This window comes from Nymphalis io, chromosome 2, assembly GCF_905147045.1.
Source record: "Nymphalis io chromosome 2, ilAglIoxx1.1, whole genome shotgun sequence".
NCBI classification, from domain to species: Eukaryota; Metazoa; Arthropoda; class Insecta; order Lepidoptera; family Nymphalidae; genus Nymphalis; species Nymphalis io.
The window spans coordinates 7,086,206-7,105,872 of record NC_065889.1 but is presented as its reverse complement, the minus strand read 5'-3'; the positions used below and the strand labels follow the sequence as shown (position 1 = coordinate 7,105,872).

The 19,667-nt window shown below is 33.9% G+C and overlaps 1 protein-coding gene across 1 annotated transcript; it reads left to right on the top strand.

Annotated features, from left to right (window-relative positions):
• The first annotated feature begins 1,293 nt into the window (after positions 1 to 1,293).
• LOC126779874 (potassium voltage-gated channel unc-103) lies at positions 1,294 to 17,984 on the top strand. Its single transcript, XM_050504002.1, has 17 exons — positions 1,294 to 1,679; positions 5,412 to 5,498; positions 9,326 to 9,473; positions 9,665 to 9,846; positions 12,709 to 12,863; positions 12,936 to 13,049; positions 13,280 to 13,401; positions 13,585 to 13,703; positions 13,778 to 13,968; positions 14,147 to 14,289; positions 14,415 to 14,608; positions 14,891 to 15,019; positions 15,466 to 15,610; positions 16,566 to 16,643; positions 16,952 to 17,328; positions 17,412 to 17,660; positions 17,774 to 17,984. The coding sequence occupies exons 1-17, from the start codon at positions 1,428 to 1,430 to the stop codon at positions 17,939 to 17,941; spliced, it is 2,853 nt and encodes a 950-aa protein (XP_050359959.1). The 5' UTR covers positions 1,294 to 1,427; the 3' UTR covers positions 17,942 to 17,984.
• Positions 17,985 to 19,667: the final 1,683 nt, after the last annotated feature.

The following is a 19,667-nucleotide window of genomic DNA, read 5'->3' as shown; positions in this document are numbered from 1 at the left end:
ATGTTACGTACTTTTACGCCTGTCATTTTGTTTTACTCCACACATCTCTTTTATCTCATCTTCGATCAAAGACAATTCAATTGTAAATAACTTCGATTTTATTTCCCTCAGTTACATAATTTTAGATCATTGTTACATAAAAAAGGTCAAATTTCTAATACGTATTCATTCAAAAGCAAAAATATTTTTCTTCCTACAAAAATAATTTCGATGTTTACCCTCTCATGTTTGCCACAACATTGCATTTTCATTTTCCACCAAACATTATTCATGAGGTTCCAACTAATCAATATCAATATTTTACGTACATTTATCCTGTTTTCATAGATATCATAGAACACATAGGGATCATAGATTGAAATTAAGAAAACTATTTACTTAGATATCGATTTTCATAATCAAACCTTTCAAACGCTGTTGTTTTCATCCAGCTTTATAAAGAGAAAAGGTGCTACTTAATGTGGTACGGAATGCCGCATGTAAAAGTTCAAATCTATTACAGTTTATTCCACAAGCTGCTAGTTGTAAATTAAACGACAGTATTCTAGCATAGAGATGAAATTCTAATGTATCCGAGCTAGGAAATGTTAACATGAAACAGGCGCAAAGACGATAAATAGGCCGACCACCCGTTGACGCGCTATTGAATAAGGCGCAGACTCGTATACCGCTTTCAGTCCTAACGCTTTTATAACGAATAGCACTATACTGTATTGAGGAGACGTAAATAAAAATCATTAAAATAATATTCTACCTAAACGCTTCTAACCTAATACGAGGAATGGAATTAGTTACGCATTTTTGCTACATATTTAAATGTGAAGTATTACCAGAATACACTTTACGTTTAGTTACCTCAGACTATTTTCTCGGTATTATAGCTATATAGATTGAATATAAAATAATTATATTTTAATTTTAACATAAATATCTCAGTCTCTAAAAACACTAATTTAACATTTAGAAAACCTTCTTATATACAAGAACTACCGATTCGACTGATAGTTACGTCATTAAAACACTAAGTATACATATATACGTATAGTTTTGTTAGATTTCCATTTACATTATATAACCACACTGGTAACGAAAGATTTTCGTATTAGGTATATCGTATGCAAAACGCGCAAATAATCCGAGGTTTCTGATTCGTCCATGACTCTTATATTCGTTCAAACCATACCATAGTAAACATATCAATGATTTCGTGACATAGATTTTATATTAATTTAAATTAAGTTAACCTAAAGTAAACCATACGTATCAAAATTAGCGGAGCGAGTGGAGATAAGCGCGCATCTATGCAAAACACGGCAATCGCACTCCTGGAGACGGCGTCGGCCTACGAGCGAGCCGTGCTGGAATGTGAGCATTTGGAAGCATCGGAGCACGGAGGGTTCCGGTGAGAGCGTTGGCGCGGCAGCGGCATGGAGGAACGCGGGCCCCCCGACGTGCCGTTGATCGTAACGCCGCCGTGCGCAGGCGGCGCGGGCGGCGCGGCGCTTACCACCTCGCGACGCGCCGCCTCCGCGCGAGGCTCCCGAGACGAACCACCGCCTTCCACTTGGCGCTCCTCGGTGCGTGTGCGCGACACCAGTTTTCGTGGCTCCCGCAAAAGCGTCGTTCGCCTTGAACCACCCTGTAATGGCCTCAACGGGTTGCCCGCCATCGGCAAGGAGGTAATTCACGTATCTCTGGCTGATAAACGATTGGAATTACTTTAAAGATAACTCATTGACTCATGAGATTTTCAAAAGTGACATATCCTATTTTTTCTACACTCACAAAGCTTCAGCTTATTACTTGTGTCAATGTTCTTTATTTTGCTGCAAAAATGTATCAAAATTTTGTGAATTTCCTATCCTTCTGAGCCGTGATGAAGGGCATTCTGTGTTTCAGGCCAGTGTCTTAATGTGTTAGGTTTATTTGTCGTTACTAAATTGTTTCAATATAGCAACGCTAATTAAAAAAGTCTAAAGACGCTAAAACATATTTCATATATTTTATTTAAACAACTTATTCTACAAATTAGGTTTCAGAATATTATAAAAAAATTACACAATATACAATTTACTAACAATTTTATTTTGTACATTCACATTTTCCACTGAGGAAAGCGATAGTTTGTTCTGTGTATCTTTAAAATATGGCGATAAAGGTAAGTAGCAATAAACTGAAGAACACACTTGTTGTAGTTAATGCTTCTAATTTTTCAGTATATTGTTTGAGTATTTTTTACAGTTTTGCTTTAATTAGCGCCGCAATTCCTTCATCTCATATATAAAATATTTAAACTTAAGTATAACCAACGACTATATTTATAGAAAAACACCAAGAAATGCTATTCTTAATTAGGAAAATTAATATTAATATATCAATTATTTTTAATTATCTGAAAGATCTTAGCGCTTACAGGGACAATTTAAATTGTGCAATCCTGTCTAATATATATGTCCATTATGACGTAGAGAAAATATCAAGAAAAATACTGTGATAACAGTACAAACCATTGTTGTTAAGGATACCGTCACACAATACTGAGCGATATAAAGCTTCATAATAAATAATATTTTATAGTAATAACTAGAGAAAATCTTCTTTAAATATATTAATTAGAATTAAATATATATTTCACATCATAATGATCTGCAAGAAATGACAGTGAACAATATAGGATTATATTTTTAATATATAAACATTTTTGAATCATTATTACAAATTTACAAAAACATATTTTTTAATTATATTTGCCGGGAGGGCAAATGACTCTACTCCACCTGATGGTAAGTGGTAGTAGAGTCCAAACTCAACGATGGCCAGTACAGTCAGGAAGAATGTTCTGCACTAGCCACCCCCGCCTTGCCGGCCCGCATGATGCATTTATTAATTAAAAATTTAAAATTTATTCATTCTGTCCACCATGGACGAGATTTTCTTCTAAAAGGGAAACATTTACTTTGTGGTAGAACTTTGTGCAAGCCCAACTCTAACAACAATACATTTTGCTGAGTGAGCTAGCATTCTTTACGGCGCAGGAGACATGACATCTTCCCTAGATTTTAAATTTTAAAGTTTGTCAATAACTTAGGAATAATAATATTAACTTATATACATACTATTTTTTTTTAATCTGAAATTAAATTGAAAATAATGCAACAATCAATTTATAAATAACACCTTACTTGCATAGAATTTTTTTTTTATAATTATTAAAATTTCGAACAAGTATTTTAATATTTACTTCTTTGTAATCACAATCATGTATAATAATTTAATGTGGCAAAGACCTTATATTTATGTAACCCTGTCTTAAGTTTTTAATCTGTCATGGATATTAATTTTACTAGACGGACTAACACAAAGCCTGGGTAGATACCATCCACTCTAAAACAGCAATACAAACTAAACAAAAATATTAGTATTGTTGCGTTCTGGTGTGAAGCGTGACTGAGCTAGTGTAACTACAGGCGCAAGGAACTTAATTTCCAAGAATCTTAATTTCCAAGGTTGGTTCGGCGATGTTAGGAATATCTAATATTTATTACATCGCCAATGTCTATATACATTGGTGACTTACCACTTACCATCAGGTGGCCAATTTGCCCGTCAGCCTTCCTATAACATAAAAAAATGATAGAAGTACTTCAAACATTGATCATCTAAGGCTTTTAATCTAGTTCAACATGATTTTTAAAACATTATAATAAATGCGTAAAATTTACAAACAATCAAAACAAACGCCAAAACTAGTTCAGAAGTTATGCTTTCTAATAATTAATTTACCGAAGTTGATATTTTGATTATATTATACAGTTATACATTGTATATAACAAATAAAACCTTTTTTAAATATTGATTAAATAAATATAAATAATTCTTAAATAGCCACTAATATTCGTAAAATCATTTAAATTTAATAATATTTAATGAGTTATTCTAATGGCTCTTCTAATTTCTCTAGGCTCCAAGCCCTCTCCTCAAAGGGGAGAGGAGGCCTTAGCTCAGCAGTGGGACATTCACAGGCTGTTACTGTTACTGTTACTGAGTTATTCTAAAAACAAACATATTAATAATCTTCTATTAAGATAAAAGGTACTAATTATTTATTTATATAAAAGAATAAAAATATTAACAATAAAATGTAGGAATCTATAAGTTTATAATTCCTCTGACTGAGCTTTGAGTATATAATTAATTAAACGATAAACTTACATCAGTTAGATTTTTTATTAAGTTCTTTTTCTTAAATATTTTTTATTAATTGAGTTTTTGTTAAATACGTTAACTTCCAGAATGACGATTAACGCACTAGTCTTATTAATAAAACTCTTTTACTTAAAAGTTAAAGGTAATTTTAATAAAATAAACTATTTTATAGTAATAACTTAGGAAAATCTTCTTTAAATATATTAATTAGAATTAAATATATATTTCACAAGATACTGCAAGAAATGACCGTGAACAATTTTTGCGAAGAATTTTTAACAACAATTTTAATATATATACATTTTTGAATCATTATTACAAATTTACGTATTGTTGGTGATCTTATTAAAACCTCTTTAGACAAAAAAATTTAACAGTTCTTTGGAAAAATCGGGAGATATTAAACAAACTATAACATTTTTTAATTCTATAATAACATTTCCTATATAAAATAGACATAAATATACAAAATTTTTTTAACAAATAATAACATGAGTATAGGTTATCTGGATTTCATTAAAATAACTTATAAAACTTAAGAAAACACAATACGATTACGAGTAAGCTGTTGGCGTAAACATGTTTTCATGTAAGATTTTAAGTAAATAAGTTATTTGCTTTAGATTTATTTTAAAAGGTTTTCAGCTTCAAAATACGCCCGCTCATTGTTTGGATTATAGATAATATAGATAATTTATTATTGAATGTCATATAGACACCTTTATTAGTTTACGAGTAGTTTTGCTAAGTGTGAACTATATGCCACAATTAGAACTCTTTATTTTCAACTTATAAAAATAAGTTTCTTGAAATTAAAAATCTTTATCGATATCGATTTACACTTAAATGTAAAATTTCCATGTATTCTTTAAAATTCCATTAATTCCATGAATATCTGCGTATATGAAGTGTTTTTTGGAAATCCATATATAATATAATGTAAGATTCAATTTACTACTTTTAGTTTATAGCTAATTAACATTATTGTTTTTCCACCTCATACAGATATTGCGTTTATTGATATTTTTTATACAATTTGAATGATTTCTTAAGATATATTCTTAATTATCAATTAAATGAAACAACGTTATTTTTGGTATCAATAGGTTACTTTAATAAAACGGTTATGAAATAAATTATCTGAATGGTGTCTCACAAAACCATGTTTTTGAACATTTACGTATCATGGATTCTATTGTCCCCAGGTCCTGTCACTGGGCGCGACGGGCGGCCACAAGGGAACCACGCAACCTTCACACCCCTGCACTATCCTCCACCATTCTCCTTATAAGGTAAGTTTAATTTATTTTAAGAAGCCTGATGATCATTGGCCCACAAAATCGTAAGCGATTTTCCCCAACATACGACACTGCAAGAATCAAACTAAGTCTTACACCGTCAAGCAACTATATAGGGTCGAAGATGCTATGTATGAATGCTGCACATACCTTTACTGGCTAACTCATCCTTCAAATCGGAACACAAGAATATATTTAAATAGTGATAAATTATTTGTCTCAAGATAGACGAAGCCTGTCCCAAGTAATTAGATAATTTCATTTACACGGATTTTGTATTTTTTTTTTATACAATGTTAGCAATATCTTTACTCATATAATTACTAGTCGTATTAATGTCTAGAGACATTAACTGGAGCTCGTGATAAGAGTGGATACCTCAATAGGCCGAGGGGTCAAAGTAGAACCTGAGATATTGACATCGTTTCTTATCGCAGGCGACACAAATATCATTGATATTAGGACTTAAAATTACATATTGAGTTGACTATTATTATGTTATTTTTTAGATGTACATTGATTCCGTTTTCGAAGTTAAGATAAGGTTAAGATATAATTAAATTTTCAGGGTTTACGGATTTTATCTGTACACATAAATCAAAATTATCATAAAGAAACAAAGATAATCGTTAATTAATTAGAAATATATTTATATCGATAATTATATGAACTTGACTATAAGGAGATCTAAAATATTAGCAGCGTTAAAACAAATACAGAGTGTAATTAAAGCCCCGTGCTATTTATATGAATAGTAGCATATAAATAGCACTTGGCTTAACAATGCCGACATGTTTACACATGCAGGTTTCCCGCAGGTTTTAGCCCGACCTGGGAATTGAACCCAGGACCTCCGGGTTATATATTATAATAGATATATATATATATATATATACAAGAATTTGTAGTTTAATATTATGAGACGACGAAATTATTTTTAAAATTATTTAGTTTATGATTAAAACAAATCAATCACGTGACTCATTACGTCACGGCATTCACACCCCACCGTTACAACAAAATCAACTGAGTTACTAATTATTCGTAACTGACGACATATTTATATCAAAAATTGGTTAGCCGGTGTTAGGTATGCGATATATAACAGTACAGTAACAGTAACAGCCTGTTAATGTCCCACTGCTGGGCTAAGGCCTCCTCTCCCTTTTGAGGAGAAGATCTCCCTTTTGCGATATATATTAATATCTATAATATTAATAAATATCGCATACCTAACACCGGCTTGGAATATAACACACACAATAGAATAGGCTTTGTGCAAGCTCGTCGCTCGTACCACCCATTCATCAGATATTCTACCGCAAAACAGCAGTACTTGGTATTGTTGTGTTCCGGCTTGAAGGGTGAGTGAGCCAGTGTAATTACAGGTACAAGGGACATAACATCTTAGTTCCCAAGGTTGGCGGCGTATAGGTGATGTAAGCGATGGTTAACATTTCTTACAATGCCAATGTCTATGAGCGTTGGTGAACACTTACCATCAGGTGGCCCATATGCTCGTCCGCCTTCCTATTCTATAAAAAAAAAGAATCTTTGAAGAAGAAAATGTACACGGATTATATAAAACACACTTATTCCGAATGCATTAACTGCCTCGATGGTATAGTGGTTAGATATAAGGCCGCAGAGCCTGAGGTTCTGAGTTGAAAGTTCAGGTCGAGCCAATAAAAAGTTATTAGGCTTCCTTTCGAAAAATTCTCAGTAGGAGCCTGAAGTCTGGCAGTGCCTCGGAAAACACGTAAAATTGTTTGCCCTGCGCCTGAATTCTTTCTCATCTCATCGGACTATGAGGGTCTATAGATAGTGCACCTATGTTTGCGCACACAGTTTATAATATGTCCTACGGAGTTGTCTAGTCTCCCTTGATTGGGCGCCTTGGTCTAAATTCTGGGACATCACCATCAATTATTCAGAGTATTTTTTTTAGATCATATCCCAAATATCCGATGTACATGTTTATATCCATCAGACCGACACAAATTGTTCCTACGTAATTTTACACACCTCGAACGCGAAGCGAAATTGTAGTGCTCTATTATCGTTGGAAAATAAAAATTGTGATACACTCAGATTTGTTTTAAAATATTTTTGGAATGAAATTCTTTTACGCGGCTTACAGTAGAGCGAAATGGCAGAAAATGTCGCATAACGAAATAGCCTTATGCTTACCCATCTCTTCGTCTTTATTGCTGTCTCTTTCTATTTTATACGGTTGATGTACAAATAAAAGTGAAATTAGTTAAAAAATGATAAATGCATATAATCAAACTTTAAAAAAAAACTCAAAATAAGAAAGAAACTCAAAATAAGAAGTCATGGATATGTGTATAATGTTGTTCAACAGAAATATCTGGCGGCAATAATGGGTATTACATTGTAATGGCACTATATTTCTTAATATACCGTATGTAAGTACACGTTTCTTTTTTTTAAGTTCAGGGCATTTTGTTTCTAGAAAAGTGTTTTAAATTTGTTACTTAAAATAAAAATCAATCGAAAGTTATTTCACCCCATTTCATTATAATATATTACTTATTTATATTATTAAATATATTACTATATTTCAAAATATTTAACAACTAAATCCCTTCAAATTTAGAACATTCAAGTTATTTTAAAATGTATGGCAATTTCATAACTATTTTGATTATAATGTCAAAGAAAAAAATATAATATTATTATCCGGTATAAAAAGTACAAGGAAATTACTTGACCTGAAAGATAAACGTATTCTCGTTATTATAGGTCAAAACAAATCGGTTTCTTTTTCAATCTTTTGCATTGATGTCACTGCAATAAGAGAAAATTGTCCGTTTACAATAAAAAACGATTGTTCGAACACATCTTTCGCCGTTTTCATGTTTTTTCTTTACTTTATATTCGTTAGTCCACTTTAAAATGTTTATGTTCAAAATAAAAAAAAGCTTACTTTATAATAAGCACTTAGGAGTAGCTTAGGGAATTCAGTTAATAGTTAGCGTTGGTAAATAAAAAATTTTTGCCGCATCGACCTCGTTTTCAACACGCAAAAGCACAAACTACCCTACATGCTATTATTTTAGAAGCAATTTTACAGAAAAAGAATATTATTTAACTAATTACCTCAACTATGCTTATAATCATTTTTATATCGCTATAAAGAAAGATTATTAAATTTTAATAAATAGTACGATTATTAAAAATTTATTTCATCGGAAACAAAATGACGGCATATGGAACAAAAGGTCCGCTTGTTGGTAGGGCTTTGTGGAAGCTTGTCTGGGTAGGTACCACCTACTCTCATCGCAAATCCTACCGCCAAACAGCAATACCTAGAATTGTTGTGTACCGTTTTTAAGGGCGATGAGTGAGCCAGTATAAAACAAGGCGATATAAAATTTTTCTTACAGTGTCAATTTCTATAGGCGGTAGAGACTACTTCACGTGGCCCATATGACAGACTGCCTAATTTAAATAAAAGTACTCTTTGGATTGCTTTATTGACATGGATAAATATTTTTAAATAAATATAATAGCTTTATTTTTAAATATTTTTAGTCACCAATTCGACAGCTGTTCTGACTACAATTAAATTGATAACAAGTTCATATTTTCACGCGCCCATTCCCAATTAAGGTCAAGTAAATGACTCGTTTTCTTTGCAGAAAAATCGCATAGTTCAATAAAATGAAATATCACTTCAAATTTCAAAAGTCAATTATTAGTGCATAAACTGAACCCACAGAATAAAATTTATGAAAGAGAAGTATGTGCCAATACTGATAACATGTTTTATATTAAATTTAATAATTTTGTTTCAGGCCGCTTGGGATTGGTTGATTCTGATATTGGTCATTTACACCGCAATATTTACGCCGTACGTGGCCGCATTTCAATTGAACGAGCCAGATTTCGACAAACGATCCCGTGGATTTGGCCAGGACCCAATCGTAGTTATTGATATGATAGGTAATTTTATCTTTACACATTAGTTTACCAAATTTTTATTAGTAGGCTTTTTTTCGTATGAAAACCACTTTTTATAAGGCATCCCGTAATATATAGTTTAGTATTTATATTTGAGTGTGTAGAATGCAAATTGAGATACATTTTGCTTTGTAATTTTTAGGGTTTCCCAATAGTTTTCGTTTTATTTTCAGTGGACGTAACATTCATAATAGACATCCTAATCAACTTCCGCACAACGTACGTGAACGCAGCTGATGAAGTGGAATCAGATCCCGCAAAGATCGCCATGCATTACCTCCGAGGATGGTTCGTCATCGACCTCGTCGCAGCCATCCCCTTCGACCTACTTCTCTTCGGCACCGACACCGATGAAGTGAGCTGCCTTTACCTCGCACCTACTCACCGACTCCTATGATTTCATATCACACGAACACATGACTAATATAGTGATAGAATCTAAAACAAATGCCTGAATTAGAGGCTAATAGCCACCAGACGATCAATTGTCCGAAAATCAAATTATCAGAAACATAACATTGAAACCCATAACCTCTCCCATACTAACTCTTTAAGGTTTAACACGCCACCCGTAGAACGATGCAATAAAAGTGTAATTAAAAAAAACTTAGGCATACATACCTTTTATGTAAGATTAAAATCGCGGAACACGATTCACTCTGTTAAGAGAATGATAAAATGGGTCGTTAGAAAAGTAGGTCGAGTTATATTTTCACGAAGATTACTTAAAGGGAAAGAAATATAAATCAGAACGCCTACCAACTATATTTTAAATGAATGAAGCCTCAAATATTACTTTCGGACAAATGAAGCTCTGGATGAAATCTTAGCAATTCACGTATAGTAGTGGAATGCAGTTAACGCAGCTGTCACTATTGATATAATTGTAACACAAGTCTACTGAACAATATATGCCGATCACAAAGCCCCACATTACAGTTCTGAAACATTGGCTGATTATATTTATTTAAGGTTAAAAAATTATGACGTATAAATATTACCTCTCTGATTTTTTTTTTATAACTGATGTTTATTATTTCAAAATTATTTTATTTTGTGTAACTATATTTTTTTGTATATGATATACTGTATTTAGTTGTAGGCTGTTTTAACTGACATAATCCAAATTAAGTCATTTGTTTAGTTAGATATAAAGTCGGTATGGATAACCCAAGGTGGGTGCGTACTGAATTTGTAATAACGTTTCTTGTTACAGCAGGGGCTGGAAAGTGATGAGGTATACCATCTTTGTGAACTATTTTTATGTTGCTGCCACTCTATTTTCTTACATTTTAGTTTTATACTTTAAAATTGATTTCCACTAGCCATTTTAAATCCACTAAGCGAATGCGTTAATGGAAGATGAGGACGCTTCCCATAAGCAAAGTTGTTTTGAATTTTACACAGCGCCAAATCTATGAAGTGCTCACTCGCTAAATCACGAGCTTCGCCACCTACGATTTAAATTTAAACAAATGGGGCGAATACTAGATTACTATCCAAATATAATATCCGCATTAATATTTGATAGTAGCCACAGCTTTTGCTCTACCTTTAGTGCATAAAGGCGAAATAGACTTTGAAAATTTTATCTCAGATCTTTGTTTATGCAAGGTAGCTTGATAAATATTATATAGCATTGAGTATTGACAAGTTTCGTTTGTTTCCTGCAGATGCGTAGAACGCAACTAGAGCCAAGGTAATCAAGGCCTTCATCTTTGCTAGCATGATTCAATACCCTCTTTTAAAATGCAATTTTACACTTTATTACTACGTAAAGTGAACAAGTTCAAATAACGGGATAGTTATTAAACGAAATCTTATTTTATCTATTTTATAAAATCTGAAAGATAATAAAATTGTTTAATTAACAACAATATCGATAATCCCGATAATACATTATTTACTTCGTACTTGGCTGTCAAGGAAGTTAATATTCAGCCAATATAAAAGTAAATAGGTTGGTTTATATTCACTTAATATCGAAGGTATAGTAATACCAAATTATCAATATAAGAAATATAATGAAAGGCCATAAGAGAAAAGCTTTAATCCTGCAGTAGAAAACCCCATATTGTGTTCACTTTTAATTCAGGCAAAACATTTTCATGAGCTTAATTCCTAGTTAAAGTGCAAGTCACGAAGTGCACAGAGCTTGGTAGTAAATACGCTCACACTTCCCAGACGACTATTATTTGTAAAAAAATGCATTTTCACAACATAACAGAGCACTAAATATTATGTATCGAATACATATTGCATTCATGTGGCACCCACCTACGTGGCATATAGGGAATATTGTTACATTATGCCAGTTATAGTATCATTTTCAAAATTATTTTATATTTATTTCATTAATATAATACGATTTTAATTTAGACGTACTATTTTATGATTAGGTTATATTATATTATTTTTATTATCCAATTAAAATATCAAAAACCTTCTTCATTTTTATTTTTACTCTGCCTCAATAGACAAAAATATTAAAAAAAAATTAGTACTAAAAGTTAAAGGTAAAGGTAAAAACTAAGATAACAACTCAAGTTAACTTATTTAGAGGTTTTAGTTTATGGGTAAGTTGCGAGATAAACTACGCGTTTATCATATATGTAATTATTTATAGCGTAGTTTTTACCCCTCATGAGCTGTGAAATCTACACGTTTCGTCATTATGCACCTGTATCAATAACACATATTATATTATATTATATTTATGCGCATACTTTTAAGACAATCATATTTTTTGACGCCGTCACGAATGATAAGCCTATGTAATTTAGGTAGTAATTATTGTGTCCTCGATTAAATTTAGGCTAGAAAAATCGATAACAATTTAATAGCATAATGCCTTGGTAAATTATTAGTTTAGTAATTACGAAAGTAACAATATATACAGATATATTTGAGTTGAATGTAACAAAATAATTAGAATTTATACAATTTTTATGCACCGCAACCAAAAAGAAGCTGTTTTTATAGTTTGAAACAATGCTTGTAACTGCAATACCTGTATGGCTGAGCCCGGAAGATGCTCGTATCGTATATCCATAGACAAATTTCCGCTTGATTAAAGTGAATATCGCTGTGAAGCCTCATTAATGCTATTTAGTAATACGCGAACGTTCATATAATGCTTGGGTTCGGTATGCGGCTAAGGAAATTGCTTCTAGAGACTGTCGAATAGCTTTCTTTAGTGTGCTGTATATGTTTACAGACGACCACACTCATCGGTTTGCTGAAAACAGCGCGCTTGTTACGACTGGTACGCGTGGCTCGTAAAATCGACAGATACTCAGAATATGGTACCGCCGTCCTCCTTCTTCTTATGGCTACCTTTGTTCTTATTGCGCACTGGCTCGCTTGTCTATGGTAAGACCGATAAAAGTGAAGGCAGCATTGATATAAAGTTTTATACTTATAATACCGCATTTAATATTTAAGGTATGCGATCGGGAGCTGGGAGAGACCTCAGCTTCATGCTCCCATCGGTTGGTTGGATGCTCTCGCTAACGATGTGCAAGCTTCATACGATAATTCTACGGGTCCATCGATGAGGTAATAAAGGTTTTATAAAGTCAAAGTCAATAATCTTTATTCTATTTAGAAGCGTTACACTTGCTTATTGATTGTGAAAAATCTATCGCCGGTTCGGAAATAACCTCAAACCCGAGAAGGACCGGCGAAAGAAATTCAGCGGGCTTCTGATTTTCTCTTTAAAAAAAATGAAAATAATAAATAGTTAATTTTACTCAAGTTACAAAAAAAATAGATTTATTTTATTTCAGGTCTCGCTACATCACAGCACTATATTTCACTTGCACATCTTTAACAAGTGTCGGCTTCGGAAATGTTGCCCCAAATACAGATATGGAAAAGGGATTTACGATATTCGTCATGCTCGTAGGCTGTACGTTTTATTAATTAAAAATAATATATACTTGTTATAAATAATTAACGGATATAAATTTAAATTGCGTTCAACCATTTATTTGGAAACGTTTAAAAACTTAACCAGTTATTAACGAATGCTCAAATTTACTTAAATCGATTGCTTTAAACATCGTTAATAAGTTTAATATAAAATTTACAGCTCTTATGTACGCTAGTATTTTCGGTAATGTATCTGCCATAATCCAAAGGCTTTATTCGGGGACAGCCAGGTATCATACACAAATATTGAGAGTACGAGAATTTATTAGATTTCATCAGGTATGAATATGTTTCACTAAATTAGTCGATTCACGCCACAATTTTTACTAATAATTTGTTTTTATATTTTACAGATAACTAATCCTTTACGTCAAAGATTGGAAGAATACTTTCAACATGCGTGGAGCTATACAAACGGGATTGATACGTCGAGTGTTTTGAAAGGATTTCCAGAGTGCTTACAAGCTGACATTTGTCTTCATTTGAATAGAAATTTATTAGCTAATTGCGCCGCCTTTGACGGTGCCAGCCCAGGTTGCTTAAGGTAAATATTATATATAGTTTACTTTTTATAATATTTATACCTGTTTTAAAAACGTTACTAATATTCCTATTAACCCCTCCATTTAAGCGAAAAGCTTTTGCTAGTGGGGATAACAATAGCTTTTTCATCTCAACACAACGATTATGTTCACATTAACTAAACTTGTAATTATTTATAGGGCGCTTTCTCTAAGATTTAAGACAACACATGCACCCCCCGGAGAAACATTAGTTCACCGTGGCGATGTTCTTACATCTTTATATTTCATCTCGAGAGGCTCAATTGAAATTTTAAAGGATGATATTGTCATGGCAATTTTAGGTAAATACGTCATGCTCATAATAATACTTTTATATATCTTCACCCATAAAAAGTAATCTATATCAATATTATGGAGTGTGTTTGTTTGAAAAAAAATACATATAATAAGTGTCTTTCATTAATAGGCAAGGACGATATATTCGGCGAGAATCCATGCATTCACAGCACAGTGGGCCGCAGCAACTGCCGCGTGCGCGCGCTAACCTACTGCGACCTGCATCGTGTGCACAGAGACGACTTGCTGGACGTGCTCGACTTCTACCCGGAGTTCCGCGCTTCCTTCGTCAATAGCCTTGAAATTACCTACAACATGCGAGACGTTAATATTATTTACATACAAATTACTGACCACAACCACAGTATTCCATATTATTTCAAAAACACCAATAAATCGATTAATTAAAATACAACTTGCATTGATTCATAGTGCATTGATAAACTAACCTTAATCAAGTTATTCGTTTCAACGTGATTGTGACTGACATGTTTTACAATTATTATATATTTTCTTGTTAAAATATAACTAAATTTATAAATAAAAAAAATGTTTTAATGGAGCTGAACATAGGAAATAATGATTTTTACTATTTATGTTATAAAGGAAGAATTAGGTGGTATTGAACCACGTCGGCGCATGCGCTACGAGAACCCCTGCGACGCCAGATTGCTCCGTGAAGCGTACGCACGCACAACTCGCCGCCCCCACACTGAAACATTCGCTGAGAAGGTGGTGCGTGCCCCGCGTTTCTCTCCTGTGCACCATACATGTTAAATTGCACTCACCCTCCCACCCACCACTTATCGGATTAACTTAACTGGCAAAATAAAGTCAATCGTTATAAAATGTATCAAACATTTTCAATTATTTACAACAACATTACAACCGTACAACCGTTTAGGAACAAAGTATGTATTAAAAATTTGCTCAATATTTTTTTTTACTTTGTGCTATAATTACACCAGATGGTATTAACATTTATGTTGCACATAAAAAAGCTTTGACGAATTGACTGTTTCACTTTATCTATTCTATATAAAATATATAAATGGTTATTTAAGGGACAACTTTGTTTTATAATTATGGGCCAACTAACATTAGGCCAGCTCAATAAAACCTTCTCGGTTTATTGTAAATAAATATAATTATTATTTTATTTTGTGTTTGATTATTTTCAGGATTCTCAGTGTAGTGACGAAGATACAGAATCACCGCCAAGTCGAGGAATTTTAGAATTTTCGGCGGACAAAGCCGGTCAAGATGTCACACCTCTAAATTTTAACTTTAGTAAACAACGTTCTACAACACTTAATTCCATTACAGGTAATTAAAAACCATATGCTATTGGAATGTAGTAATAAGTATTTGCAAAATATTAATTTATTTTAAAACGCCAAGCACGACCACGCTTGTATCAATTCGACATTGCTAATCGTAAATTATTGTTATTTAACTTGGATTGAAACCAAGTATTCCTTGGTCGTGCTTGGTGTCTATTTATATAATATAATGTTACTATAACTATAGAGTAGATGCACATAGAAATATGGAACGATGTGCAAGTCCCTTTTAAATATAAAAAAATCCTTTACAGCCTACGTACAACTATTTTTATTTAAAACCATTCTGGTATTGACATAGCCATGAAACGAACATTTGAATAGGAAAATAGTAAAGGTTTCTTAATTTTTTTTTTCTTGCTTGTTATATTAATCAAAAACTTTTTGACAGACATTACATAACATAATCTTTATATTTCCGACGCTGCTATTATTGACTCAATAATTGTTGTCTCTACAAGAATGGTACATCAACTTTTAAGCTCGTTTTTTCCTTCTTAGGTAGCTCTATTATTACATACAACTTAAGTTTGACACTAAACCTTTTAATATTAAGAAGAGATAAATGAAGATGATATTTAATGTAAAATTTTATACTTCTCTAATATTATCATACAAATCATTATTCAAATTATTTTTAAAATATATATATATATATACATACATATATAGGACAGCCTTGAATAAAGTTTACAATATCTTGATTTAATCTGAGGCAGCATGTACGCTTGGTCCCACATTCCTCCTATTCGATCGTTAACGGTGGTGTGGGAACGTGGAATTGATAACACTGGCATATTTATATTAAAAAAAACCAGCTAATTCATTCGTTCCGTGTTTTGCGAATATATATTTGTACATATATATACTTGTGTGTACAATATGCGATGTGCCCACGTTCCTTCGTCGCCCGCTCTGAGCGCGGCCCTTGTGTGCAGGCATGCTAGCGCAACTAAAACGGAGCTTCCCAGACCTCTACCACCATAAAACCCACCAGCCGCTGCACAACAAATACTGTAAGTATGCATATACCAATCTTTAGTTGCATGTATCTATAAATAAATTCGACCTCGTTACTTACTTTACATTACTTACAAAATGTTAAATAAAAAAATTATAATTAAAAGGTAAAGCCATTTTTCCATGTTAAATATGCAGATACAATAATAAAACTATACAATTAAATATGATTAAGCTAAACCAGTTACCTGTTAATAAATTTATTTTTAAAACAACTCTTATTACATCGTATCGCTATCTACTAAATCCTATATTTTCAGAATATTATAACATCTTTTTATAAAAGATCTTTAATAAATTTCAGCTCAATCAACGCCTCAGACATATAGAGGGAGGGCGGCGGTGCGCCGGCAATCATCTGTAGGACCTCTCAATGACACGTCGCCGCTGACGGGAGGCATAGCAGCGGGTGAAGCAGCTGTCAGCACGCCCGCCCATAGCGCCACGCTGCCCGTATCCAGCCTCAGCACAAACCCCAGTTCGTACTACACGAATGCATCCCCCAGCCCACCGGCGCCTGCACCCGTCCACGTCTCATGTGACGACATACTAGCTCCTAGCGCGCCGCAGTCGGTCGGCCGCACATCTCGATCAGCGCCGCACTCTGCTGTCAATTTACATCAGACTGGTAGACCGACCGCCCTCGCCTTCACTTCCGAAAGAGTACAGAACGCAATGCAGGTTATTCGAATTATTATTTTCGGGAGTATCCGGTAGGTTTCGTTACCGTAAATTGTCATCCTTATTATACATTTTCATTGCAGGATGTTATATCGCCGCAATATCAAAATGTAGGTGCAACGGCTACAGCTGCATCGGTAGCGACAATATTGACAAGATTGGAAGAACTAAGCAGACGGGTCGCCGTGTTAGAAACAGGTCTCACAGCAGACGTGCGACGCATCTTGCAACTGTTACAAGCTCGTGAGGCACCACATCATAATGCGCAACCTGCTCACACCCCTTCTCAACCCTTACCGAAAGCGTCACTATCCGTACCCCAAACGACAGAGGTATATACGTATTTTATTTTATTATTTTGCTAACTTTGTATTTTATACAGTATTGCCTGACTAAATGTATCAATGATCATACACGTATATCATATGAAATGTATTGTTTTCAGAGTCAGTGGGAATGGAATTGGAATGGTGATCGGGATCGCGGAGGACGTGGTGGGCGCGGAGAGCGCGCCGAGCGCACGCCGGGAGTTCAGCGATCAGCATCGGAGCCGCACGCACCAGTGCCTCCGGCTCTGCCACCACCCCCGCACTCGCATTCGTTCTACAGGTAGTGTGAGGCAGGCGAGACGAGCGCTCCCCGCTCCCGGCCATCGACGCGCTCGCTCGCAGAGTCCGCCTCGTGCGGCTCGCTGGCGGGCGGCTCGCCGGCCGCGCCCGAGCCGCCCACGCCGGCATTAGGCAGCACGCGCACGCCCGCGCCGCGCGCGCGCTTTCACTTCTGCAGGCGCATTGCGCGTGCGCGCCGTGACTATGCAAGGACCTTCCTCTGACGCGCCCGACCCGACGCATGGACCAATTTTGTACTTTCGTCGATGAGTAAATCGACACGTCCTCGCGATCTATCGAGCGGACCGACGCTGGCCGCTCGCACCGAGTCCATTTGTATTTAAATTACACGGCTTGATGCCGTAGTAAGTAATTGAATAGTGTCCAAGTTTGGGTCGAATAAAATTGGCCTTAGTTCGAAAAAACGTTTGCATTCTTTAGTATAACCGTATTTGTAAAATATATGAGTGTTTTGACTTGCAATAATCGGTTAATAAATCGGGTGCTTTAATTTTGTTGTAGATTACAACCATTATACATAATGACGAATGGTTATTTATAATATACAATAGCACTATCTAAATATATTATGGATCTCGTTTTCGTTAGTCTATCTGCAATCGTCGACATACAACCCAGTCGAATGATTCCACGGATCTAAATAATATTATAAGTTTAGATCTCAACTCAGCTGCACAGAATGAAGTTATAAGACTGAGACACTACGTAATACCGTGAACTGTATTTCCAGAAGAGAGTAAACGATAAACGCTTTCTACCCGTCCTTGCTCCTTGCCTTTACATTGTAGCTAGGTAATATCTAACACTTTGATCAAACATTTTGGTATGCTCCTTGTGGAAGTGCGTTTATGAAAATTTGCTTGTCATAATTATCATAATTATAGACGTATGAATCATATAAATTTCGATGTTACATACCCATGGATATTTAATCAAACTATTTTTTAATTTATTTACCCAAACTTTGACTGAATAAAAACTACTTTTAATTACAATTGTTTTCTAGTCATACATAAAATTAATTATGAATTAAACGTGTCGGTAAGACTTAATTATTTAAATTTATTTATTTTATTACATATACATACATATAAATCAATAATAAATATATTTTAAACTAAATAAATATCGACTTTTAAGAGCGACTTTCACGAAATTGCGTTCAATCTAAGAATTATTGCTAAATTGTGGCTCAAAAATTATATATTTATGTGTTAATTATATTATCATAGTTACCAAGTAAGTCATTTCGCCAATATATCATATAAGCAATAATAAAAATACATTGTTGTAAGAGCAGATCTCAAGACTAACATTTAAGCGACTTTACCACCATAAGTCTAAGCTTAATATTTCGCTTAATTTGACCGTTCAAAATATGTATGTAGAACATCGTATACGTATTAAAATGTTCAAGCTAATTTCATTTTTCGTATTTCATTTGCCATACCTATGTCAAATGTGGTTGAAAAACAACATCAGATTTCAATTGTAACTACTAGTCGGAGTATTACGTCACACTTTGACTATTATTATTAAACCGATATTGCATTGACCAATATACCGGCGCTAAGTGAACAAAAATAAATTAGGCAGAGCGCGGACATGTTTAGACGGGAAGTTTTCACAAAAAAGTATCGTCGAAAGACAATTTAAAATAAAAATGAGAGATTTAAAATAATCGACGCAAAAGCAGTGTGACCACAACGA

What these genes read in the sequence shown, in the direction of transcription:
- LOC126779874 (XM_050504002.1), top strand. Translation starts at nt 1,428, where the DNA reads ATGGAGGAACGCGGGCCCCCCGACGTGCCGTTGATCGTAACGCCGCCG. An exon ending in CGTAGTTATTGATATGATAG is followed by an intron (nt 9,474 to 9,664) that starts GTAATTTTATCT and finishes TTTTATTTTCAG; the next exon opens with TGGACGTAACATTCATAATA. An exon ending in AAACATTCGCTGAGAAGGTG is followed by an intron (nt 15,020 to 15,465) that starts GTGCGTGCCCCG and finishes GATTATTTTCAG; the next exon opens with GATTCTCAGTGTAGTGACGA.